The sequence below is a fragment of the Abramis brama genome (assembly GCF_963993115.1).
Source record: "Abramis brama genome assembly, chromosome: 17".
Classification (NCBI taxonomy): domain Eukaryota; kingdom Metazoa; phylum Chordata; class Actinopteri; order Cypriniformes; family Leuciscidae; genus Abramis; species Abramis brama.
The window spans coordinates 28,693,498-28,720,719 of NC_139979.1; the positions used below are offsets into that span (position 1 = coordinate 28,693,498).

The 27,222-nt window shown below is 40.2% G+C and overlaps 1 protein-coding gene and 1 long non-coding RNA gene across 3 annotated transcripts in view; one reads left to right on the forward strand and one right to left on the reverse strand.

Moving 5' to 3' along the window:
• Positions 1-27,222, forward strand: part of LOC311067762 (NACHT, LRR and PYD domains-containing protein 3) — a 43,906-nt gene that overhangs the window by 271 nt on the left and 16,413 nt on the right. Inside the window, exons 2-10 of one of the 2 annotated variants that reach the window (XM_084089834.1) lie at positions 716-843; positions 13,237-13,324; positions 22,018-22,128; positions 23,393-23,503; positions 23,628-23,738; positions 23,891-24,059; positions 24,180-24,399; positions 24,500-26,264; positions 26,521-26,694. In XM_084089834.1, the coding sequence (XP_083945960.1) occupies positions 13,254-13,324; positions 22,018-22,128; positions 23,393-23,503; positions 23,628-23,738; positions 23,891-24,059; positions 24,180-24,399; positions 24,500-26,264; positions 26,521-26,694 (2,732 nt within the window). In that variant the 5' untranslated portion in view covers positions 716-843; positions 13,237-13,253. The remainder of the gene's footprint in view (positions 1-715; positions 844-13,236; positions 13,325-22,017; positions 22,129-23,392; positions 23,504-23,627; positions 23,739-23,890; positions 24,060-24,179; positions 24,400-24,499; positions 26,265-26,520; positions 26,695-27,222) is intronic. The other variant, XM_084089835.1, reaches the window with a different exon arrangement.
• On the reverse strand, positions 3,858-6,246 carry LOC311067513. The gene is made up of 3 exons (XR_014603227.1): positions 4,976-6,246; positions 4,422-4,478; positions 3,858-3,919 (listed from the first exon to the last, which is right to left on the reverse strand). It is a non-coding gene; the product is annotated as an uncharacterized lncRNA (long non-coding RNA).

The window sequence follows — 27,222 nt, forward strand, 5'->3', positions numbered from 1 at the left end:
TTTCGATTGACGTGCATTTTGTAAAGATTCAATAAGTAGGCAACATATTGATAACCTTTATGCTGTAAATGATACAGAAAGAGGTGACCAGTACCCTCTTGTATACAATGTTCAATAAATTAACCGAATAATTTAGATATGCAGAGACGGGTCGTGTTGGTGGACCGTAAACGGTTTATTGATTTTATTAAGTTATATGCCTATAAAACGATTTATACAAAATGTAAAATAGGTTTTTCTTCATGCATGTCGCATTGAGAGAACAGAAATGATTGCATAGGGTTATGACCAACAGTTTTACTTGGCCTACTTAGTTTGGCGCATTAAAGTTAGTTTCGCTATTAGTTTTCCCGCTCTTCTGTTCAGAGATGTGACCGCTGTCTTATAAATATATAGTCATAATTACCACAGTTAGTTTAAACAATATATTTAACAACTGTATATGGGCACATCAACAAATTACTCAAAACCGCCAACGCCTTTTATGGCTGAATATTTATAATTCGCTAAAATATAGAAAAGGGACTGTCTTAAAACCAACTGCGTTAAAATGTAAACCAAAACCAACTGCGTTAAAATGTTGGCACGGTCCAAGTGCCAGATCTACAGATGAGGTTTTGCCAATACCTCTATTTTTACACAAACTCATTTATTTTAGAAAGAAAATGTAGGCCTACTTTACCTAATTGATATTTTCACATCCCGATTATTGTAGGTTCCAACTTCCTTGTGGTCAGACGGACATTAGGGACACAGCCTACATAATATTTTGGAGAAAAATCACTAAATTTGCATAATGTCACATTTCAAAGGAAGTTGTTCCTAGTTGCCACATTACTGCAGGTGAGCTTTTTCCAACATCTTTCTATATTTTTTACAATACAGTTTTCCCCCTCAAAACTGTGTGAAAGAGTTTTCTTTTGTAACATTTCTTTACAAAACAAGAATGACAGTTCTCTACTGTTAAGAATTCACAGTAGTTTATGTTACAGTCCATGATTACATTACAGTACAAAAATATTCCAATTGTATAGATGGTAAAGAAATTGAAAGTAACTATACAGTGAGTTCAGCTACATCTAATTGTTTTGATAGTTTTCCATTTTCTTTTTAGATTTAGAATATTTTTCAATATGAAATTATGGTTGAAATGTATCAAATTGCTTATTTTGCTTTGTATTATTAGAATGTGTATGTTAAAACGTTTAAGTAATTAGATTGTTTTTAGATTTTGAACATATTTCAATATGATATTGTTGAAATTTATCAAATTGCTGTCTTATTCAGCTTTGTATTATTAGAATGTGTATGTTAAAACAAAATTTTGAATGAAATGTTTTTTTATGAAGGTAATATGATGTCATAAAGAATCGCATGCGCAGGGTAAGATTTGTGAAAGTGTACATAAGATTGCAAGCGTAAATTAAATTTACATGCGCAAGAGAAGATTTGTAAAGGTGTAAATCGCCTTTCAAGTGTAAGAAAAAAATATTTGCAGCATTTTACTGTTATTCGTAAGTGTAATGCATGTATTGTGAAACTGCAGCTTCGTGCTAACGCAAAATAAATAGGATCTGTATTCATTTTTCTGCGCTTACACTTTTGGCATGTTTTTTTCGCACAAATACGGCCAAAAGCACTGCAAGCCTGTGAACAGCAATTTGCAACCGAAAACAACAGAGTCAGGAACTGCAAAACAGATTAATTGCGTAAAATCAAACTTTGTGTAAAAAATAAGCTGTTTAAAATGTCTAAATGGCTTGTTGTGTGCATGGGGCAAAAAAGTTCCCGAAATAACCCGTTTTGTACAGTAGCGTCTTTCTTTTACGTGCGCTTCCAGTTTTGGCACGATTCCCTCACTCATTGAGTTATGCAAGCACGAAGAGGAGGACGGGTCCACCTTATTCATGTTCTTCAACTGTATAAATCGGGTTATTTCGGGAACTTTTTTGCCCCATGCACACACAACAAGCCATTTAGACATTTGCAACAGTTTATTTTTTTTCACACAAAGTTTGTTCCCTTTCAAAAGCTACAATCGATGCTGCGCTGCTCAGCGCATTGGGAACGTCTTTAATCGTGACCTGCTGTGAATATAGTGTGTAAATCGACCGGAAGTAATATAGCCTCGGTCGGTGACGTCATCGGCACGCACCCGCGACACGAGGCTATAAATAGATGAGCCACAGGTGCATCGACAGCAGTGTTGGGAAAGTTCACTTTCTACATGAACTAGTTCAAAGTTCAGTTCACAAATTTTAAAATGAACTAGTTCAGTTCATAGTTCATACTCAAAATTTTGAACTAAGTTCACAGTTCCAAAAATGAACTAGTTCATAGTTCTTTTTTTCCATGTTTCTGCGAGATATTATTTTTCAAAATGATTGCCACAGCCCATATAGAACCACAGACAATTATTTTATCAGTTTTAACACTGAAGCTATGCGTCAGATTTTTCCCATCCTCACCGACCTTGTCATAAAACTCGTTTAAATGATCATACACTGTAAAAATAAAAGGTGCCTGGAGGAACCTTTTGGGGTTCTTCACTTTGCCACACCGGCGGAACCGTCTGTAGATCCTCTAGGCACCCTTTAAAAAGGGGCAGTTCTCTGAAGAACCATACAGGTTTCCTGAGGAACTCTTATATTAGGCACTGTGTGGAACCACTTTGGGTGCCTCCAGGAACCAAATTTAATTTTTTTTAAATATTTAATTTCATGTTGTTACTATGGTTACCTTTGACTTCTATTATAATAAACAAATTGAACCAAATACAAAATAAGAATTGTTTATTACATATTTGATATTCATTTTTATACATACACTTCCATGCACATAGCTAGCTATAGATTAATATCAATGAATACACAAAAAATAGTATAATACATAAGCAACATGAATAATCAACCATGTATATACAATAGGCTATACAAGAAAAGACATCTCAACAAAATGCATGGAAACGCATATGTTCCACGAAATAAATCAATGTAAAAAAACTACATTTTGATTAATTACAAATGTCCATCTTTACTTAACTTTAAAACATTTGTGTTTCAGTCCGATGGTAAGTCTGACATCACTGTTTCCAAGTCCAAAAGCTCTATCAGATGCCAAAAACAAACAAACAGTGCTAATAGGCACTCATTGTGCTGTAATATTCCTGAAAATTATGATCCTAACCTTTATCTCTATACCGAAAGCTTAGATGGTTAGTTATTCAGCTATTTTGAATCATAAAATGTTGAAGTCTGGGATGCCGTGAGACTGGAGACTGGAATGTACACTGTGGCTTTTGAAAAGCTTAAATGTGTGACTTGAATCAAGAGTGTTCATAAATGGTTGTTGAGTATTTTCATGAAACAAGATAGAGGAAGTAGAAGTATAGAGGCTTCGACCCGGAAACAGTATTCCTTATGTCACAACAAGCAGAAAACATTTTCCATTATAACAGAGTTAAGGTGCAGTAAAATTATCTGTTGTTCTGTGAATGTTCACTGGTGAATTCCAGTCATTTCAATAAGAATTTACATGGTCAGCAATTTCGTTTGTGGTCAAAAATGTCACTTTGGGACCAAGTTTGTGTGAGGTACTTAAAGAGTTAGAAAAGTGAAGAGGTGCCGCAGCTTCGATTTCCGTGTGTATTTCCTCTGTTCTGGTGGATGGTCCAGGCATTTCAGTGATTTTCAGGTCTACAGGAGGATTTTTATTCTTGTTCAAACTTGTATTCCAGCTTACCGAGATTCCTGCAAAGTACAACATTTACTGTTAGTAAGGTTATTAAAGTGATAGTTGTGAAATTTAAATAATTTCCTCAGCCTTGTGACATTCCAAACCTGTTTGACTTTCTGTCTGTGGAACCCAAAAGCAGATCTCAGACATAATGCAACCTCAGTCACCGATCGCTTACCGATCACTGCATGAAACAAGCAGAAAAAAATTGTGTAAATCATTCATGAAACCATTCTTATGTACACTTGTCTAGTTCAATTCAATGCAACAATTTATGTCAAAATGGTTAAGCTCCAAAAATGTCCCAGAAAAGATCCTAAAAATAATCAATGAGTTCACCACTCATGTGTTATATGGGTTGTGTTGTAAGTCTTCTGAAGCCATAATAGTTTTTTCCTTTTTTTTTTTTTTTTTTGTCAAAAAAGACTAAACTTGAAGTTATAATTCAGAATTAAAATGTCTTATATTCAAATGCAAATGATAAAGATATAAGAAAAAAATGCATAGCATTATTTGTGAACCAAACCTAATATTATTTTTCTGAGTAACATGAGATTTGAGAGCATGAGGGAAGATTTTCAGAGAATAACTGATTAAAAAAACACTAGTACACAGTCAAACAATACAATTTCACACAGAGAAAGTTCATAGTAATAAAGTACTTGCATGTGGTGCAGGTAACTTACTGTAATTCAATGTTGCCTCAGAAATGTTCAGATTATTTTAGAAATGTAATGGTTGTTCTGGGGATACAAAAGAAAAAAAGCTGATTATTCACAACATAATTATTTATTGACCAGTAAATGGCTTTAAAATTGTAACGTATTTGAGAGAATGAGGGCACATGTAGTAAGTAAAGTTAGGCTAAACAAAAACAGACCAAACTAAAGTTATATTAACCTGCTTTTGTTATTCATAACAAACGCCAATGACAGCAGGAATCAGCTAAATTATAGGCTATATCAGCAATTTGACGACACAGTTGTACAGAATATGTTGAATTGAATGACTAAATCAATCTAAGACAATAAGTCAATAATTTCCATTTGTTCATTACATTAGATCAACGTAACGTTAGTTAGCATCGCGGCTAAAACCTTCATACCAGATACTGTGCAATAAACGAGTGGTAAACACTGTAAAAACGTAGTAATGTATATTAAATTTAACTTATATATATGTGTGTTTGAATATATAGTGAGTAGACTCTGTATTTATATTTATTTGCGAGTTTACAAACCTTGTAACGGAGAGCCGAACAAACGGCGGAAGCTTTGATGAGAGGAGCCGTTACTTTCAAACCCGATGACGTCAGTGGATACTATTGTTGTTGCGCGCGAGCAGCGCGAGCATCACTGAAGTGACGACAGCAGAGGAATAGCAGCAGTTTCGTGACGGACAGAATACAACTTTTCTCCTCCTGGTTCTTCTTCTTCATATTATTAATATTATTATCATTTAGTGTTGTTTTTTAAGGTTTAAATTACTTAATAAAATAGCCTAGGCCTATACTAAATATATGTAACCCACGTGAAAAAGACGTAGGCTACTGTTAAATGTATTAAAATGCATTAAAGTATATTTGTATTGTAGGTCTACTAAAAACACACTCAAGTACATTTTTAACCCTTGTGTTATGTTGCGGGTCAATTTGACCCGTTTAGATTTTATAGTTGCTGGAAATACTGGTTAACCTTTGTTTTTTTTCTTGATATTTTGTGACTTTTTCTCATTTATCATCATGAACATGCATGCAAAGTTTCAACATGCTAGTGTTTTTTGACATATACAAACAAAATTACTGCTCCTTTTGTGATGTTCGCGGGTCAATTTGACCCGCATATTTTAACGTTTTAAGGCAACTGTACGGACCCAAAATAATAACATTTCTTGGTTATACTTTGTTATTTTATTTTTTTACTACCTTATGAAGCTAAAAAATTAGGTTTTCCACACTTATTTCAATACAGAAAAATATTTTGTCAGCCACAGATGGTAAAAATTACCTATCATTTATTTTTTCAAGCGACCTGAAATAATATTAAATCTTTTTTTTTTTTCTTGATATTTTGTGACTTTTTTGCATTTATCTTCATGAACATGCATCCAAAGTTTCAACATGCTGGTGTTTTTTTTTTTGACATATACAAACAAAATTACTATTACGTTTGTGATGTTCGCAGGTCAATTTGACCCCCATAGGCTATTCAAAAGCAACTGTACAGACACAACATAAAAACATTTATTTTATGTATCAACTGGGCATCAACTCCAGTTCTAAAGTGTAAGTGTATCTAAAAGTGCTCTGACCCAAAACAAACACACTTGAAAAAGCTAAATCATGGTGTTCAGAGTTAATTGCAAATTACAAATGAAAATCTTTGACAGACGCAGATAGTAAAATAAGCTCTCATTTATATATTCAAGATATCTGAAATATCTTGAGACTTCGACATAGACTGCAGGAAAAATTAGCTCAGATGAATTGATTAATTGTTCAGTTATGATGTTCTAAGCAAAAAAAAAAAAGTATATTCAAATATATATAAATATAATGTATATTCAAATTTTGTCAAAAATGGTTAAAAAACATTTTCATTAAATCATATCTTCAGATATATATTTTTTGGAATATTTGACAAATGTTGATATTAAAAGTTTACAGTTTGTACCTGAATCTTTGTTGTTTTTCATAGTGTGATTTTTGAGGAATTGTATTGATTCCAATGCGGGTCAATTTGACCCGGACCATAAGGGGAGTGCACAGAATTCCAACATAACAAAAGGTTAATACATTTAATAGTACGTCTTTTTCACCTGGGTATGTATACTGAATCAAACTTAAGTAGCCTATAATAATAATAATAATAATAATAATAGGATAATAATAATCTTATTCTGGCCTCACTGAACCATTGGGTTCCTCCAGATGCTGGCTTTAACATAAGAGATCTTCTAGGAACCACTTAAATGTTAAAAGATCTTCCAATAACCCTTTTATCGCATTCAGGTTCCTCTATTTTCCCCCAAAGCACTTAGAGGTCTCGTGGTAATGAAAAGGTGACTCCAGAACCTCTGAACTAAATACAAAGTGCTTAAAGGATCCCATAAGTTCCAGCAAGAACCTCAAAGATTGTCAATGCTCCTCCAGTAACCCTACTATAGGAGAAAGATCTTAGAGGCACCTAAATTACATTTTGAAGTTCCTTGAGTATCCAACAGGATATTTGAGGCTCCTTTAGTTTTTACAGTGTACAACGCCTCCTTGCTGCTTTTTGTTTTGATTTGTAATGTAAGTGATGAGTCGTTCATGAACGATCCATTCATTGCATCTGTCACGTGACAAATGAACGAAAGACTCGGAAGGTGAAGTAATTATTTATGTTCCCTGTAAACGATTTTTGACTGCATTATAATGATTTCTTAATTCAGAATATGATCAAGATTGCGTAGGTGGATGTGTTCTGGGAATTTGCCAGTTAATAATATAACATTTAAAGCCCCTTAAATGAACGAAATGACTCGAAAAAAGATTTTTTTCATTTTGATGAACGAGATCGAACAAGAGAGTCAGTAGACACTGGTGGCTGGTGTTGCCAGATTGGGTGTTTTTTCCGCTACATATAGGCCGGTTTATGGTGTGTTTTAGCCGGGTTTTCGTCTGGAAGGCTCTATAGAAATCTGGCATCCTATTGAACGAAGTTAAACTGAGAGAGCGTGGCGTTCACAGACACCAGAATGAACAAGTTCACAGTAACGTTCATCAGGCAGTAATACAGTACGTTCAGTTCACGTTCGCCCAAAATATGAACGAGTTCATGCACAACACTGATCGACAGGTCTTTTGTCTTCAGAGATCTCTCTGTGTTTGGTGTGCAAGCATATATATATATTTTTCTCTCTTGGCTACAGATCTTTGTTAGGATTTATTTAGCTTTATACCTGACAGTGTGCAGATTTTTCACTCTTTCTCATCTCTTCACGATATATATAAAGAGTTTCAAAAAGTAAAAAGATAAATGAGTCAGCAAGCTAAGCGTTGTGTCCCTCCATGTTCTCGTCCTATGTCAGAACTGGATACACACGCTTACTGCTTTGTGTGTTTGGGGGAGGAGCATGCGGCCGCTGCATTGGAGTCAGGGGAGTGCGAGCATTGTGATTTATTCACAGTTAAAATGTTTCACACTCGTCTTGGCTACTTTCAGTCCGCACCCGCATTATCATCGTGGGGCTCCCGAATGGATTTGGCTGACGAGCAAGAGACAGGTCCATCCCTTTCGCTTGCTGCGTCACCAGATCCACAAGTTCCCTCGCGTGATCCCGAAGCGCACCCCGGTGCTTCTTCGGCTCACGCAGGGGACGATAATGAATCTCTTGGGTCTACGGACTTCGAGCAGCCAACCTCTGAGCGTTCCTCGCGCGACGATAAATCTGTCGAGGAATTACTCGAGGTGGTTACTCGCGCGGTGGCCAGGTTGCAGCTTGACTGGCCTCGCGAACAAGAGACCCCCAAACGCAGTAAGCTTGAGGATAGGTTTTTGTCCGGTGGCAGGGGGGAGGGACCTCAACATCAGTCTCTCCCCTTTTTCGAGGACCTCCATGATGAGCTATCTAAGTCATGGAGAAAACCATATACTTCTCGTGTCTTTGTGCCTTCGACATCGACTTTTTCGACTATCGTGGGTGCGAAGGCACGGGGGTATGCGGAGATGCCCCGGGTTGAAGAGACGCTCGCGAGCTATCTCTCGCCTGGGTCTGCATTTTCGCTTAAAAAAACCTACCCTCCCCTCAAAGCCATGTAGAATAACATCTTAGCTTGTGGGAAAAGCTTACCAAGCTGCAGGTCAGGCTGGTGCTGCGCTGCACACAATGGCTGTGTTACAGACGTACCAGGCTGACCTCTTGAAGGACCTGAGTACGGGTACAACGATAGATGAGGAAGTGTTTACTGAACTGCGCCGAGCCACGGACCTGTCTCTCCGTGCCACTAAGCAAACGCCATCGGCCGTTCTATGTCTGCTTTGGTTAGCATGGAGAGGCACCTGTGGCTCAACCTCACGGGGATAAAGGATAAAGACCGTGTCTTTCTCCTGGACTCCCCGGTTTCTTCCTCGGGCCTGTTTGGCGACTCGGTCAACACAGTCGTCACCAGGTTCAGGGAGGTTAAAAAACATGAGGAGGCGTTTGTTCAGTTCCTTCCTCGCCGCACTCAAGGGGAGGGGCCATCGGCCACCCAACCTCTCCCCGGTCATTCAAGACCTAGGGAGGTGAAGAAGCAGAGCGTGGCGAGCCATGCTCCTCCTAGTAAGAACTGGAGACAGGCTCGCCAGGCTCAGCAGCCTCCCAAGCCAGACCTCAGGACTGTCATCAACAGAAAAAAGAAGTCCTGATGGTCTGGCGCCCAGTCTGGTGGGGGTAGCCCCCCACGGGACGGGGCGCGTATTACATCTGACCGCCCCTTCCCGGTACCCCCACAAAACCTCTCCATCCCCCCGCCACCTCTCGTGCTTCGGGGGGGCAGCGGTTTCCAGCGAAATGTTATATGTTCCATGTTTCCTGCCATCATTCAGGACACGGAACATCTAACATCCCCTCAAAAGGAAGTGTTAAAGTTGATACCACTCTCAGAGAGTCTGGCAGCGTGGAAACTTCTGCCAGGCATTTCTGCGTGGGTATTAAGCACAGTACAGATAGGATATAGAATCCAATTTATTCGTCGTCCTCCGCGTTTCAACGGCGTGGTCTCCACTTCCGTGAAACCGGAGCTGATGCACGTACTGTCACAAGAGCTGCAAACTCTTCTGAGCAAAGAGGCCATTGAACATGTTCCTCTTCCAGAGAGAGAGTGAGAGAGAGAGAGGCTATTACAGCAGATACTTCCTGGTTCCCAAAAAGGATGGGGGGGTGCGTCTTAGATCTTTGAGGTACAGTCAAAGCACTCAAGTTCAAGATGTTAACCATCAAGATGGTCGTGACGCAAATTCAACATCACGATTGGTTCGTCACGATCGATCTGAAGGACGTGTATTTTCACATAGAAATATTGCCACAACACAGGAAATTCCTGAGGTTCGCTTTCGGGGGCGAAGCGTACCAATTTCGGGTTCTTCCATTCGGCCTAGCCTTGTCACCCCGCACATACACAAAATGCATGGATGCAGCACTGGCTCCATTACGACTCCAGGGCATTCACATTTTGAATTACATAGACGATTGGTTAATACTAGCACAATTGCAAGAGATGGTGCTCCAACACAGAGACATCGTGTTAGCTCATCTAGTTTCTCTAGGGTTGAGACTCAACACCAAGAAAAGTGTTCTTTCTCCCGCCCAGAGAACGACTTATCTCGGGATCGTTTGGGATTCGATCACGATGCGGGCACAACTGTCTCCCGCTCGAATCGAGACCATTCGGCAGACCATGAGCAAAGCCAGGCTAGGCCAATATCGCCCTGTTCGTCAGTATCAAAGGATGTTAGGTTTCATGGCTTCAGCATCCACGGTGATCCCTCTGGGGCTGTTGCACATGAGACCGTTTCAGTTGTGGCTAAAAGCCAGAGGATTATATCCAAGAGCCAATCCTCAAAGGCAAATAAAAGTGACGCGCCGCGGGCTTCGTACACTATCTCTGTGGCTCAGACCCCGGTTCCTCGCCTTGGGTCCCACTCTAGGGGCGCCGTGTCGTTGCAGACTGCTAACGACAGACGCCTCCCTGATGGGCTGGGGAGCGGTCTTAGATGGCCGTCCAGCTCAAGGGGAATGGGAGGGTCATCAGCTCGATTGGCACATCAATTGCCTCGAGTTGATGGCCGTATTTCTGGCTCTGAAATATTTTCTCCATCAATTGAGGGGCTGTCATGTCCTAGTGCGGGTGGACAACACAGCAGCAGTCTCTTATATAAATCACCAGGGAGGTCTGCGCTCACACAATCTGAACAGAATAGTGAGGCAGATCTTTCTCTGGGCCCTGGAAAAGTTCCTGTCACTAAGGGCAGTATACATTCCAGGGCATTTGAATGTGGGAGCAGATTTACTGTCCAGACAGACACCACCGATGGGGGAATGGAAACTCCACCCGGAAGTAGTGAAACAGATTTGGACCAAATTTTACAAAGCGGAGGTGGACCTCTTCGCCTCCCAACAGACAGCGCAATGTCCCCTCTACTACTCTCTACTTCAGACCCACTGGGTCTGGATGCGATGGCGCATACATACAGGCCCAAGATGCGCCTGTATGCGTTTCCTCCAGTTTCTCTGCTCCCGGGAGTTCTAGCCAGAGTTCGCCAACAAGGGTCTCTTACTGATAGCACCGCGTTGGCCGAACAGAATATGGTTCTCGGAGATAATATCTCTCTACGACGGCTCGCCATGGACGATTCCGGAGAGGAGGGACCTTCTGTTCCAGGCGGAGGGCACGATATTCCATCCCAGGCCCGACCTGTGGAACCTTCATGTTTGGCCCCTGATGGGTACCAACTGAGGGACACTGGGCTTTCGCCTGCCGTTGTTGAGACCATTCTAAGTGCTAGGGCCTCCTCCACTAGAAAGAGTTAAGCCAAAAAATGGGGTGTCTTTGAAGATGGTGTGTTTTAAATAATGCAGATCCGGTCAATTGCCAGGTTGCTCCAGTTCTGGAATTCTTGCAGGAAAAATTATCATCAGGCATATGTCCCGCCACTCTCAAGGTTTATGTGGCCGCTCTTTCGGCTTGCCACGTCTTGGTTGACGGGGTATCACTCGGGAGACATCCTCTGCTCGCTCGCTTCATTCATGGGGCCAGACGACTGAGACCTCCCGTAAGAACCAAGATCCCTTCATGGGACTTAGCTATAGTCCTCGAGGGTCTGGTTGAGACCCCCTTTGAACCTCTAGAGTCAGCGTCTGACAAACTTCTGACCCTAAAGATGTTTTTTCTCATGGCTATAACCTCTCTAAAAAGAATCGGGGACATGCAGGCTCTGTCAATATCGTCTGTCAATGCCATCCTGCTTAGACTTTGCCCCAGGAATGGTGAAAGTGATTTTGCATCCTCATCCTGATTACCTGCCTAAGGTAACATTTTCGGCTGTACATCCGGTCATTCTAGAGGCCTTCTGCCCTCCACTGTTCACAACACCGGAGCAGGAGAGATTTCACAGACTGTGTCCAGTACGTGCTCTTCAGGCCTACATCCACCGCACTAGCCAGTGGCGTAAGTCAGAGCAACTATTCGTTTGTTATGGGGGCAGCAATAGAGGTGCTGCCGCCACCAAACAGACCATGTCACATTGGGTCAGGGATGCTATTGCTCTTGCCTATGAGGCGCGCGGACAAGCTTCACCAACGGGTCTAAGGGCTCACTCCACCAGAGGGGTCGCCTCTTCGGCTGCCTTGGCAAGAGGTGCCCCCTTGCAATTTGTTTGTGATGCGGCAGGCTGGTCCTCTCCGCACACATTCATAAGATTTTATAGCTTGGATGTTCATGCCACTCCGGGCTCTCGTGTCCTTAAGTCAACATCACAAGCTAATGTCTAGGACTTTCTTGCGTTCTTGTGAGCACACCTTCACAACTGTAAGGAATCCAGACACCTTCAAGCACGGCGGCGTGGGCATTCTCGTTCCCAATGCGCTGAGCAGCACAGAATCGATTGTAGCTTTTGAAAGGGAACGTTCCGGGTTACTTGACTGTAACTCTGTTCCCTGAAAAAGCGGAACGAGATGCTGCGCTGCATTGCCGTGCTGATGATGTCCCAGGACTGCTCTTCAGACAAAATATCCTGTCGATGCACCTGCACCGGCTCATCTATTTATAGCCTTGTGTCGCGGGTGCGCGCCGATGATGTCACCGACCAAGGCTATATTACTTCCGGTCGATTCCATCGACGTGTTTACACACTATATTCACAGCAGGTCACGATTAAAGACGTTCCCAATGCGCTGAGCAGCGCAGCATCTCATTCCACTTTTTCAGGGAACAGGGTTACAGTCAAGTAACCCGGAACGATTTTACGCAATTAATCTGTTTTGCAGTTCCTGACTCTGTTGTTTTCGGTTGCAAATTGCTGTTCACAAGCTTGCAGTGCTTTTGGCTGTATTTGTGCGAAAAAAACGTGCCAAAAGTGTAAGCGCAGAAAAATGGAAGTCAGAAGAATACAGATCCTATTTATTTTGCGTTAGCACGAAGCTGCAGTTTCAAAATATATGAATTACACTTACGAATAGCAGCAAAATGCTGCAAATATTTTTTTATTGCACTTGAAAGGCGATTTACACCTTTACAAATCTTCTCTTGCGCATCCAAATTTAATTTACGCTTGCAATCTTATGTACACTTTCACAAATCTTACCCTGCGCATGCGATTCTTTATGACGTCATATTACCTTCATAGTTTTTGTTGTTTTGTATGTTGGTTTCAAACAGGAGAAAACCAAAATACGAACTTACAGTCAGAGTTCCATACACAAAATGGCAGCCAAAAAAAGTTTTGTTTTGGAAAAAATGTAACATTTGTGTCTTGACAGGAGTCCATTAATTAAAAATGAGTGCTGGAGAGAATGATGATGGCTCTGTCCCTATGAGCAGTCCAGAAGAAGACCAACACTCTGAACGGTGAGGACAATGAGAAAGTCACATACATTTCAAGATCAATTATGCTTTGTATTGATTAATTGATATTTATTTTAAAGATAGCACAAATTCACACCTCACAAATGAGAGATGAATTAGAGACACTAATTTTTATGTAGGTGTAAGTGCGAGTGTGAATGTGTGCATGTTAGGGGTGTAACGGTACATGTATTCGTCCCAAATCGAAAGGTACGGATATCACGGTTCGGTGCATGCAGTCACACGATGAATACAGTCGGTCACAGGCGATCCACACATCCATCCAGAAGGGGGTGTGCGGTAATGCAACACTATTTGCTATTAGTAAAAAGCGTTGAAGATGAAGAGATGATCAATTGGTATGTTTACTTGTAATGTATCAACCAGTGTTTCAACTGCGGAAAGACTTCAATAAAAACAGCTTCAGAATAATATCTCATGTAGCATTACATTTACCTCAGGCATTTAGTGTCGACAGCAGGTTAGTTCGCTAGAGAAATTAACTCTAGAGAGAAGCATTTTGTATATGCACTATATTAGCTTACTCATTATATTTACTTAACCTGTTTAATGTCTTGATCATTTAATGTATGTTTAAATAAATTTGTCATGAAAACAAGTTATGACAGTAACTGTGTAAATGATTATATTTCAAAAATGAATTGGGAGTAAAAAACGTAGTTTATAATTAGATCTAGAAGTTCATGCAAAACCTGCCTCATGTGCAATTTACATGTTTTTATTTTTTATTTGAGTGTTGATTATTATATCTAAAAATAAATAGCAACTGAATTTAACAATTTGTCCTCTGTTGTTAATTTTAACCTTTAATATTATAGTAATGTGTAAGTAAGGGCTCCCTTTATAATCTACAACATTAGCTAAGATATATTTTTTATCCCTAAGAAATTTTTTATAATAATTTAATTTATGTCAACACAGAGGCACATTTGTTAAGAAAAACAAAACACCATTAATATAAAAAAGAAAGAAGCAATTTTGTGTTTAGTTTTCTCCCCCCTGCTGTACAGAACCGTGACTTCTAAATCAAGGTGCGTACTGAACCGTCATGTTGTCACAATGTCTGGGTGATGTTCAATGGGTAGCCACTAGAGGTCCTCTTCCCCCACGGTGTCATTCACTCATGAACTACAATCCCCATCACCCTTGTCGGACTCATCTTTGATTATTGCACTCAGCTGTTCCCACTCACCTTGTTAAGTGTCTGTCTATTTATACCCTGTCTGTTTTAGTCACTGGTGTGGAGTCCTTGTATTGTGTCACCCGCATCTCAGAGTCTTTGTTTGTTTGTTTGTTTGTTTGTTTGTTTGTTTGTTTGTTTGTTTGTTTGTTTGTTTGTTTGTTTGTTTGTTTGTTTGTTTCTTGTTTTGGACTGGTTTACATGAATTATGACCTTTTACCTGTTTGTGGATATGATTACGGATTACCCAAAATAAAGCTGCACTTGGAATTCACCCTTTCGTGTGCGCGTCGTGACACATGTTTGTGTACCGGTACACCCCTAATGTACAGTATGTCAGTGTGTTGATCCTGGGATGGACTTCAGAGTGTTTCCCTGCCTTTGACCCAAGATGTGGGGATTGCATACCTGTGACTCTGCAGAGGACAAACGGTTTGGTAAATGGATAGATGGATGTACAAATTTTTCAAGCAAAACATCTGACTAAAAGAAGTTTGAAATGTTAAAACAATAGAGTAAACAACACAAATTGTGTTTGTAAGTGTTTGTTTGTGGTAAGTGGATGATGTTGCTAGTTAATGTGATTCTTTACACCTGTGGTTCCTCTGTTGGACACCTGTTTGAATTTGTGGAGAACGTCTCGGTTATGTATGTAACCCTCGTTCCCTGAAGGAGGGAACGGAGACGTAGTCGGATGTACCGTACTGACTGGGACCACGCTTAGGGAGCCTGTCATCTTCGAATATTGTTAAAACTAGCCAATGCACATTGGCGTGCATGAATTGCATCTCGCGCTCCGTTTCCGTGTTTATACCCGCACTGCGGGGCGGAGCGCGAGATGCAATTCACGCACTTGTTTTTCGCTGAGGAGCCGAGCGGAGTTCACATTCCAGTGCCTAGACAAAAGCCTCCTGATCCTCCCGCATATTGAGGCGGAGATAGAACAGGGCTTAGGCCAGGAAAGGCACTGCTGTTCCACAAGACCACTGGGAAAGCGTTAACCTTTCGTTGGAAGGCATACGCTGCGGAAGCCACATCTTGCCGGTAGGGAGGTAACATTTGGAGAATAACACATATGGACTGGGCAAATAGGGCAGTACAACATATGGAATGTCACTGAGGTGGCTCCAGCCAATAACAGGGGGGAGACGCAACCGGTCAGTGACGGCAGAGCAGGCTCTGCCAAGGGAAGACACAGGCTCGCCGGAGGGAGCCGTACCGTAGAAGAGTACACATATGGGATACCCGTAGGGATCGCAACATATGGACCCAGCCTAGCACAAGTTCCACCAGTGCATATGAGTGGTAGGCCTAACACCGGACGCTCCGCCATGTCCAATGCTGAAGGGGTGTGGAGGAACTCAACAGAGTTCGGCTAACGGGGAACTCAACTGGAGAAAATGGTGCACGTATCCAGTCCATAGGAGGGGAATGGCGCAGCAAGCCGACACTACAAATCGGGATAACAGTGAAGCTGGCTTCATGTGAAGGGAGCCCACGGAAAGCCACCGGCTCGACACATAGGCTATTTTATAGAAGTAAAATAATGTCAAATGTTTTTGAAACAAAAAGCCTGTTGAATTGCACTACTTGAAAAAAACATGCATCGCATTAACCATGCTTGCATTTTAATGCATTGTATTTTTAGGGCTTGCATTTTTATGGGCTGAAATTCAACATGGTTAAATATTTAAGCTGTGAATATTTCAATTAAAAAACATTTCAAACACATTTTCATTATTAAAAATTCAATAATCAATATTCACCTTTCATATTTCACTTCCAAAATATTCAAACTGTTTAAAAATACAACCTATAATATTCAACAGGCAATGTTCGGTCCATTTTATTTCGCTTTGCAAATTCGCTTCCACAAATTCAGTGGTTCAAATTCGACAGTAAATTCAACGGAACTGCAGGAAAAGCAGTAGATTACCGAGCATACTCTCAATCTGCTGTTAGTCAACCCCACCAGCAGGGGGTGCAAAAGCGCTTGTTGTTGACGAAGACCAGCAACAGTTAGAACAAGCCATTCATTCATAAAATGAAAATGATTACCTGTGTCAGTATGTGGAAAAGATGATAAAGACACAAAAGCTGTGTTTATGTTTCATTCAATAACTTCATTGTTACTTTCCCTGTGTAGCCTACATGTCATCAGCTTTCTCTACCATGAACAGGATTATAATCGGTTTCCCTCAATACCTCATCATACTCAAGGATTACCCTTCTGTCGGGACAAAACGCTTAACGTAGCTTTATGGATTAATACAGTGATATAAAAGACCAAACTTGCACCTTATTGGGGATGTAGGCTGTAGGCTTATAGCCTGCATGGACTAATATGAACTTGATGCGCAAAGTTTCATGCAGAGCGTTTCGTGATATACTGGCACAAAATCAACACTTGATCAATTAATACTAACACTTTCTTTTCTCCTCTCTCTCTCTCTCCCTCTCTCTCTCTCTCTCTCTCTCTCTCTATATATATATATATTTTATAGTATACGTGTATTGCATTAGCTTAAACTGGGAAGAGTCATAGCACTTGCATATTGTTGTCCTCCTATTGTTAGTTTAACTGTAAATCGCTTTGGATAAAAGCATCTGCTAAATAAATGACTAAATGTAGCCTAAATGTAAAATTGGCTTGACATTGGACATTCGCACATTTAGGGACCGTCTCCAAAGTTGCATACAACATTGGCATACACGTTTCTAACTTCAATAGCAAACTTAAATTTATTTGAATAAATATCAAAAATCCAAAGGGTGCGCATTATACCTGACACTACATGAACACTTTACAGTTGGTTTTATGACTGTAAGTCATTCTATTCAAATGCTATTGAAGTTAGAAACGTGTATACCAAAGTCGTATACACTTTATAGACGGTCCCTAAATGTGCGAATGTCCAACGTCAAGCCAACTTTATGCCAGTCTATCACTGGGAAACGCTCAGCATTAAACTTTGCGCGTTATTCTGAGTCCATCTGCTTGCCTGCGAGTTTGGTCTTTTATATCACTGTAATTAGTCCATTAAGCTACGTTAAGCGTTTTATATGTCCAGCAGGGGAATCCTTAAATATTGAGGGAAACCCTAATAGCCTGCACGCAGCACATCGCCACAATATAAAGTTAAGGCAACTAACCAAGAGAAATATATGTCAACCTCAAAAATGTAACATTGGATCTGTATATCCGCATTGGGGAATAACATTATAATCTTGTTCACGGTAGAGAAAGATGCATGTAGGCTACACAGGGAAAGTAACCGTGAAGACACTGAATTTAACATAAAACCGCCGTCATAATGATCACAAATACACTTGCATTGCTGTTAAATGAGTTTTATGAATGAATGGCTTGCTCTAACTGTTGCTCTGTCTTCGTCAACAACAAGCGCTTTTGCACCCCCTGCTGGTGGGGTTGACTGACAGCAGATTGAGAGTATGCTCGGTAATCTACTGCTTTTCCTGCAGTTCCGTTGAATTTACTGTCGAATTTGAACCACTGAATTTGTGGAAGCGAATTTGCAAAGCGAAATAAAATGGACCGAAAAATGCCTGTTGAATATTATAGGTTGTATTTTTAAACAGTTTGAATATTTTGGAAGTGAAATATGAAAGGTGAATATTGATTATTTAATTTTTAATAATGGAAATGTGTTTGAAATGTTTTTAATTGAAATATTCACAGCTTGAATATTCAACCATGTTGAATTTCAGCCCATAAAAATGCAAGCATGGTTAATGCGATGCTTATTTTTTTTCAAGTAGTGCAATTCAACAGGCTTTTTATTTCAAAAACATTTGACATTATTTTACTTCCATACTATTTTCCAAGTGAATGTGCTGGTGTCGCCCAGCCCGCAGCTCTAAAAAATCTGTCAGTGAGGCACTCTGTGTCAACGCCCAGAAAGGAGCTATCTCTCTCTTTGTAGGAGCTCACTACCCAGGTGGGCATGGTGCACCTTGGGTATAAACACACCAAGATGATGGCAACCACTTTGCAGTGGGCCAACCTCAGCATGGAAACAGCCTTCTCTTCTGCTGGTTTTTGTTACAGACAAGAGCTGGATGAGGTCCTGAGGCTTTGCATTCTGTCCTGTAAAACTGCAAGGCGGAAGGAACAGAGAAAAGCCAGGGCTGAGTCTACCTCCTCCGGGGCAGCGCTTGCAGGCTCACCACCTGGTCCCGTCTTAAGAGAGAGGTAGGAACTTTGGGCACGTATCCAAGCCGGGGTCTCAGATATTGTGAGAGTTGGCCGGCCTGAATTCCAGGCACGATTCGTTTACCGAAAATGTGTGCAGGTCCCCTACCTTCTCGATAGAGGCAAGCAAGCAGGAGAACTGTTTCTTTAAAAACAGGATTTTTAACTCAGCTGCCTGCAGTGACTCAAGGGGAGGTCTCTGAGTGCAGTAGCACCAGAGATAGGTCCCAGGAAGGTATAGAGGGGGTGCAAGGGGGATTCAGTCTCGTTGCTCCCCTCAGGAACCCGACAATGAAGTCGTGCTTCCCTAAGGATTAGATCCACTGCATCATGATGTGTGTTAAAATTAAGGCAACATACATTTTGAGGGTGGAGGGTGACAGCCCTTCTTGCAGGAAAGAAGCACAGAAGTGATCGAAACACCTTTGGGGGTCTTCCGTGGAAAGAACACCAACAACAAACAGGTTCCACTTCAGGTCGTAAGCAAGCCTTTTTACTTTTTAGAGGGAGCTCTCGCAGAAGTGATGGTATCTACGGTCATTTTAAAGTATATAGCTGAACCTCCGCAACGAGACATGGAGTTTCCAGAGGTCTGGTGCGGTTGCCAATGGTGCCCTGTCCCTGAGATGTCTCAGAGGAAAGGGTCAAGAAGGGGCTGTCGAGAGGAGCATAAGTTCGGGGGAACGAGGTTCAGTTGGGCCATTATGGGGCAACTAAGAGACCTGCCCCTTTTCCTTCCTGACTAGCACAATGTTGTGCAAGAAGGCTCACTGGGGAAGCGCATTTTGCGTAGGCCCCGTGGTCAGCTGTATGCCAGTGTCTCTTTGTTTCAGGGAGTAAACTACTGGCAAGGGGACGAGTTCGTAGAGGCAACAGATGTAACTGTGCGGCCCCGAAGTGATCCCAAAACAGCTGGACCACCTGGGGATGGAGTCTTGTGACATGCGAGGGAAGTGTATGAGCAACGGTCGCTATACTGAGCAGTGCAAGCTTGCTAAGCAGCTGCATCAAGCAAGGAAACTGCTAATAACTCGAGGCAATGGATGCCAATGCAGTGGGAGGTTCGCCCAGACACCCCCGTTTACTACATGCCTGTTATACGTGGCCCCTCGGCTGGTGTTTAGCAGACACTTGTTCTAGGAGTGTTTTCGCCCGGAGAAGAAAAAGGTCTGAACACGGCTGAGAGTTTGGCGGCAGGCTGGGTGTCGTTAACACACGGAGCTTGCCGCTCTGCCATGGCCACCTCGGGACTCGGTCATGAAGCCAGTGCTGAAGCGGTCTTCATATGGAGGAAGCTGGTTATATGCGGCTGCGTCTACCATATGCCCCAGAAGCCTCTGGAAGTTTAAGTGGAACCCCTTCTCACTTCTATGTAGCACCGTTCCTGGTGAGGAACGTGTAGACCAAGTCCACCTCCAAACCGGAAAAGAGATCCTCAGTCCATGGCCGAGTTTACTCTTCTCCAGTTGACCTGAAGACCCAACTGGCTGTGTAGCACTCAAAGGGAGGGTCTTGTAGCACTCAAAGGAAGGGACAAGTGGTGTGTGCATCCGCTTCCGTGATTATACCCGCGCTGTGGGGCGGAGCGCGAGATGCAATTCACACACGCCAATGTGCATTGGCTTATTTTAACAATACTCGAAGATGACAGGCTCCCTAAGCGTGATCCCAATCAGTACGGTACGTCCGACTACGTCGAACGTGACCGAACTGAAAGGGAACTGACTTCAAACATACACTAACAATCATCAAAACACAAGCTGATTGAAACACACTTAGACTTTAACAGTTATGAAGAATGTTGATGCGTGTGAAGAGATAAGATCGTGCAGCATTTGAGACACACAAGAGACATGCTTTGACATTTTTTACAGTATAGCTACATATAGCACCATTGCTTTAATATACACTTACAGGCAGACACCAGTACATGTGACCCTTAGCTTACACATGGTAAATTATTTGGGTAACACTTTACTTAAAGCATTTATGTATAATGCATTATAAAGGCAGTAATTATGTGCATTATATCTTTAATAAATAACTGTAACCATAGTTAAAATGCATCATAATATTTGCATATTCCTTGTGAAATTGGTTGTTTATCATATGTTTAAAGGGGGGGTGAAATGCTATTTCATGCATACTGAGTTTTTTACACTGTTAAAGAGTTGGATTCCCATGCTAAACATGGACAAAGTTTCAAAAATTAAATTGTACGTTTGAAGGAGTATTTCTGTTCCAAAAATGCTCCTTCCGATTTGTCACAAGTTTCGGAAAGTTTTTTTTCGAGTATGGGCATGTGTGACGTCAGATGTAGCGGAATTTCCTTATACGGGTCCTAAGGGCACTTCTCCGGAAGGACGCGGGCGCGCGCGCAACCGTAGACCAGAGCGAGAGAGCGAAAGCAGTACGCCCATCAAAGCGCTATGCTCGGCTTTAGGGAAGTCAATGTCACCAAAGAAGTGGGTTTTTGGTTGCCAGGGCAAGACAACCCTGCACAGATTCCCAAAGAACCCGGCGTTAAGGGACCAGTGGATGGAGTTTGTTTTTTCAGAGCATCAACGGAGGTTGTGCAAGACTGTTTGTTCCCTGCATTTCGACAATGCTTGTTTTATAAACAAAGCCCAGATCGACGGATTTGCAGATCGTCTAATGCTTAAGGATCGAGCAGTCACAATGATAAAGGTTCGCGGTCGTGCGTTGGAACCGGGCGGTGAGTAAAACTGCTTCAAATGTCTCTGTGTGTTGTTAGCTCGGCGCGTTAGCACAGCTTTAGCTCCGCCCACACGGCCCGCCTTCAGCCGCTCGGTTTTTTCCGGAAAGACTCGGTACAGCCTATCTTTCTTTTATAAATATAATAAAACTAAAGACTTTTTGGAGATATGAAGGATGCAATACTACTCTATAGGTACTCAATATTAACAGGAGATTGAGTGAAAATGAGCATTTCACCCCCCCTTTAAATGCTATATACTTTCGAAAGGTGTAACAATGAATAGATAAGTATTGTACGTGTTATAATTGTGGTTAAAATTATTAATGAAACCATAGAATGCATTATAAGGTGCATTACAACAAGGCATACATTAATGCATTAAAAATACTTTTATAATGCATTATATATAAAGGCTTTAAATATAGTGTTACCATTATCTGTTTAAAGGGCATGAAGATACAATTTATTATTTATTCAATTTTATTGAGATATAGAAAAAAAAACTTAGTAGTGGTTTATTTGTGACAAATATTCAGTCCACAGTTTTTTTTTCCCCTACTTAGAACCAAACATGAGGGATCAGACTCACCAACATCACATCTGTCTCTGGAGAGTGACAGATCAATCCCTCTACCACTGAACTTCAGTGGTGAAGCACAGAGAAATACAGAAAGGTTTGATCTAATGAAAAGTTTACAGATAACTTGAAAAAAGGTTATATTTATATATATATATATATATATATATATGAAGAGTTTGGTTCCAAAACATGATAAACGCCTTTTATTTTATTTTATTTTTTTATTGAGTTCCCGCAAAAAACAGTATTGTATAGGGTCGGTATTGAAAAGTTAATTTTTAATTTTACGTAAAATGCGACATCCACCGTGTTATTCTGTCATGTTTTCTCCCTTTCTTTCCAAACAACGACAAACGCCAGTCTCCCTTTTCTGCAGAATGCGATAAATCCGCTCAACCAATATCAGCGTACCATTCCACGCATTGTAAACAGTAACGGCGGTGCTTTGAATACACCCGGCATCCTAGTTTTCCTTATCTACTTTGTACTTTTTTGATCAACAAACAAACAAAAGAAATTAATAATTTTGATGGCATTGATGTACCTGTGGTGGTTTCTGCGGTAGGGAAGAAACGTAAGCCATTGAAATCTAATCATTTACGTGAGGAGATTAAGAAGATGAGGCACTCGGGAGGAGGAAAAATGACGGATGTTGCTTGTTCTCACACGACTGTATCAAACTTTTAAAAAACTTTCAGATTGTTTTACTCAAAGTCAACGAAAACCGAGCAGGACCAAGCCATTTTACAGCTGATCGCCGTCAAAAAAGTTCAGGAGGTATTTCCTAGCGATGGCTGATTGAATGTATTTTTTAGTCCAGTGCCTGTATATAAGATTAGTATTGACCGAGTTCAGAGGCTGTCATATGTGGATCAACTTACTTTGTTGTGTATTTTCAACAGTTTCAATATGAATTTTTTTTATATTGATTCAATGGATTAATTGCATTTTTTTTTTTTTAAGTGTCATGAATTTATTGCATTTTGGGCAACAAAAAAAAAATCTGTTTTTATATTTGAAAATCAAAATCTGGATTTGAATTTTTTATGTTATTATAACCTAAAGATGCTATGTGAAAGTTTGAAACAGAAAATAGTGGTTTTCATCTTGCCACTTTCTTGGTAAAGAAAACACATTTTTACTCAAATTAATCAAAATGGATTTATCGGAACCATATTTGGAACCAAACTCTTCATATATATATATATATATATATATATATATATATATATATATATATATATATATATATATATATATATACTTGAAAGACCATATATGTTTTTTTTTTTTATGTGTAAAGATAAATATACTCATTTGCATGTGTGGAAAATGATCTGACTGTGTTTTAATCATAGATCCAAACATGAGAGATCAGACTCGACTACATCACATCTGTCTCTGAAGAGTGACAGATCAATACCTCTACCACTGAATTTCAGTGATGAAACACAGAGAAATACAGAAAGGTTTGATCTAATGTAACATTTACAGTAAATATAACATGGAAGTGGAAAAGTATAAACTGTCTTTCATGTGTATAGATAAACATACTTGTTTACCTTTGATAAACGTTCTGTGTTTTACTCATAGCACCAAACAGGAGGAATCAGACTCACCAACATCACATCTGTCTCTGAAGAGTGGCAGATCAATCCCTCTACCACTGAACTTCAGCAGTGGAGCACAGAAAAATATAAAAAGGTTTTGTCTAATTAAACATTTACAAAGAAGTTAGCATGAAAATGAGAAAACATGCTGAAGTAGTTTTAAAATGCCTAGATAATCCAAAATAGACAAAATATTTATAATTAATATTAAATATTAATTTAAGTTAATGTTGAATATTCCTGCAGGAGGTTGTCTGTGGAAGAGACCCAAGACCAGGTGGAGTGCAGACCTGCTAAAAGAGTCTGTCAGCAGCATTACGGAGCTCCAGTGGTGTTCTGTAAGACCGATAACATGCACATCTGTAGCATCTGTATGGGGCAAGAGCACCAAGGCCACAGTAAATTCTACATTGTGGTTAGTTTTCCATTGAAATATCTTTTCAGTTATTAAACAGACAATTTAATTTTATAACAAATTATATAATTTATGGTTGATAAACATTTTTCTATTGGGTACTCTTTTATTTTACCACAGAAATCAAATGTGCCAGGCAGTCAAACCATACTTTATGATATTATGGGGAACATGGGAACAGAATTCTTCAAAACCTTCAAAAGAGAACTATCTGATGATTACCCAGAATGCTTAGGGAATCAGCCAGAGAAGCTCATTCCCTCTGATGCTGCTGAGAAAATGGTGGAGAGCTTTGGAGGAGAGGCAGCACTGAGGATCGCATGTCACTTCGTGGCAAATGGTAGGATTATTATTTAATTGTCAATAATTATTTAATTATTTAAAAGTTTCAATTAAGATTTTTTTTTCATTTAATCTAAACATCTCTTACTTTTGTCTAGCTAATCCACTTCAAAAAATCACAGATGCCAATAAAGCAAAGCTTAAGAACAAATGTCAACATTTAAACGAAGGAAATTCATCTCAAGGTAAACAATGTGTTTTCACGGATATCTACACTGATCTTTACATGACAGATGGTGGAAGTGGAGTGATAAATAATGAACATGAGGTTCTGAGGATTGAGATGATTTCACAAAGCAGAAACACGCAAGGAACTTCATTTGCATGTAATGACATCTTCAAGACACTGCCAGGACAAAGAAAACAAATCAGAACAGTCCTGACGATGGGCATAGCTGGCATTGGAAAGCATGTGTCGGTGCAGAAGTTCATTCTAGACTGGGCGGATGGAAATTCAAACCAAGATATCAACGTTATCATCCATCTACCATTTCGTGACCTCTTCCAGAAAAAGGGGAACTGTAGTCTTCTACAGCTGGTTCAACAATATGCTCCTGAGGTGAAAGAAGAAAATCTTTCAAAACTGAAAGTGCTTTTTATTTTAGATGGTTTAGAAGTCTGTCAGTATCCTCTTGATTTCCATAAGAATGACTTCTGCTCTGATATTTTTGAGAAAGTTCCTTTGGATGTGCTGCTTACAAACCTCATCAAGGGTAATTTGCTTCCATCTGCTCTCCTCTGGATAACTACAAGACCTTCAACAGCCAATAGGATCCCTCCTGAGTGTGTCCACCGGGTCACCGAGATTCATGGGTTCAATGACCATCAAAAGGAAGCATACTTCACGAAGAAAATCAGTAATCAGAAGCTGGCAAGTGAAATCATAGCACACATCAGATCATGTCAGAGCCTCTACATCATGTGCCACATGCCCATCTTCTGCTGGATTTCTGCCACTGTGCTAGAAAACATGATGAGTGATGGAAACTCTGATGAAATACCCAGAACTCTAACTGAGATGTTCACTCACTTCCTGCTCATTCAGATCAGTCTCAAGCATAAGAAGTTCAATGGAGCTGATGCCAATAATCCAAAGAAACTGTCTGAATTTGACAAAACATTGATTCCGAAACTGGGAGAACTGGCTTTCAAGCAAATGGAGAAGCAGAATTTTATTTTCCAAGAAGAGGATCTAAAAAATGGTGGCATTGATGCGAGTAAAGCCTCAGAGTACTCAGTGTTCACAGAGATTTTCAGAGAAGAGCTGGGATTGTACAGGGAGAAGGTCTATAGCTTTGTACATGTGAGCTACCAGGAGTATCTGGCAGCGATATATGCTCACTTTGCATGTGTTAATGATGAGAAAAATGTTCTTGAACAAGACAAACCCACAAATCTTTCTGATGTACATAAGAGTGCAGTGGACAAAGCTTTAGAGAGCGAAAATGGACATCTTGACCTTTTCCTTCGCTTCCTTTTGGGTCTTTCTGTTGACCATAACTGCAATCTCCTGGAAGACCTTCTAACCAAAGGCAGTTCATGTAAACCCTGTGTAGATAAAAACTCGACAGTGTGTTACATCAAAGAGAAGATCAAACAGGAACAATCAACAGAGAGAATCATCAATCTGTTCCACTGTTTAAATGAGCTGAATGACAACACTCTTGTTAAAGAAATTCAGACTGCCCTGGAATCAGGAACACTCTTGGGTAGTGAGCTGGAGCCAGAGCAATGGTCAGCACTGGCTTATGTCTTGTTGAATTCTGGGAAGGTATTAGATGAGTTTGACATGAAGAAGTTCAGCACATCAACAGAAAACCAGATAAGACTGCTGCCAGTGCTCAAAATCTGCAAAATGGCCAGGTCTGTTTTTATTATCCATACTGTATACAAATTGTTTATAATATGTTGTACACTGCTACACCGCCAGATAATTAAAATGTCATGAAAAGGCTTTCCAGCCAAGTGAACTGAGACATTAATAACAACCTTATTTTGATAACGTTGATAACGTTTTTGTTGCATTGTCACATTTAAATGCACACAGTAACAATATGAATGGTTTGTCTGAACAACTTGAAAAAAACAAAAAAACGGAAAAATGCATTCTTGTTTACAGACTACATTGTTGTAATCTCTCATCTGAGTCCTGTGAAAGAATCGCCTCAGCTTTACAGTCAGTCAACTCATCCTTGAGAGAGCTGGATCTGAGCAACAATAAACTAAGCCAGTCTGGAGCGATCATCCTCTTTTCTGGACTAGCAAGTCCACTTTGTCAATTACAAAAACTGAAGTAAGTAGTCCAAGTAGTCAAAATGTATGAGGTATCTCTTAGAAACCCTGTTCTTGTCAGAATCGCAGACTGGCGAGTGGTGTCATGTAATTATCAATTACAAAACAATTTGATATGTATTCTCTAGAAGCCAGGCTAAACGAGTAAACACTGTTATTGCCCTTAATCACATCTTATACACCAAAAATATACACATCAACAGTAACCTTAATAAATCATTAGAAACATAATCTGGATAAATGCACTTCATTATTAAGACTATGAATATCTGTTGATTATTTGATATGAGATGTTGTGATTGTAAATCCCTTCTACATACATCCAGAATACTCTTGCACTTCATTTTTTTTTTTTTTTTTACAGTTGGTAGGACACATTTCTCAACTCTTAGATCACTTTTTCAAAACTCTTAACAGTTCTCACTGAAACTTTCAACTCAGAGTTGAAACTTTCAACTCAGCATTTGAGTACAGCAGGTAATTTCACATTCAGAGTGCATTAAAACTACCAAAACACTTCATGTCTCAG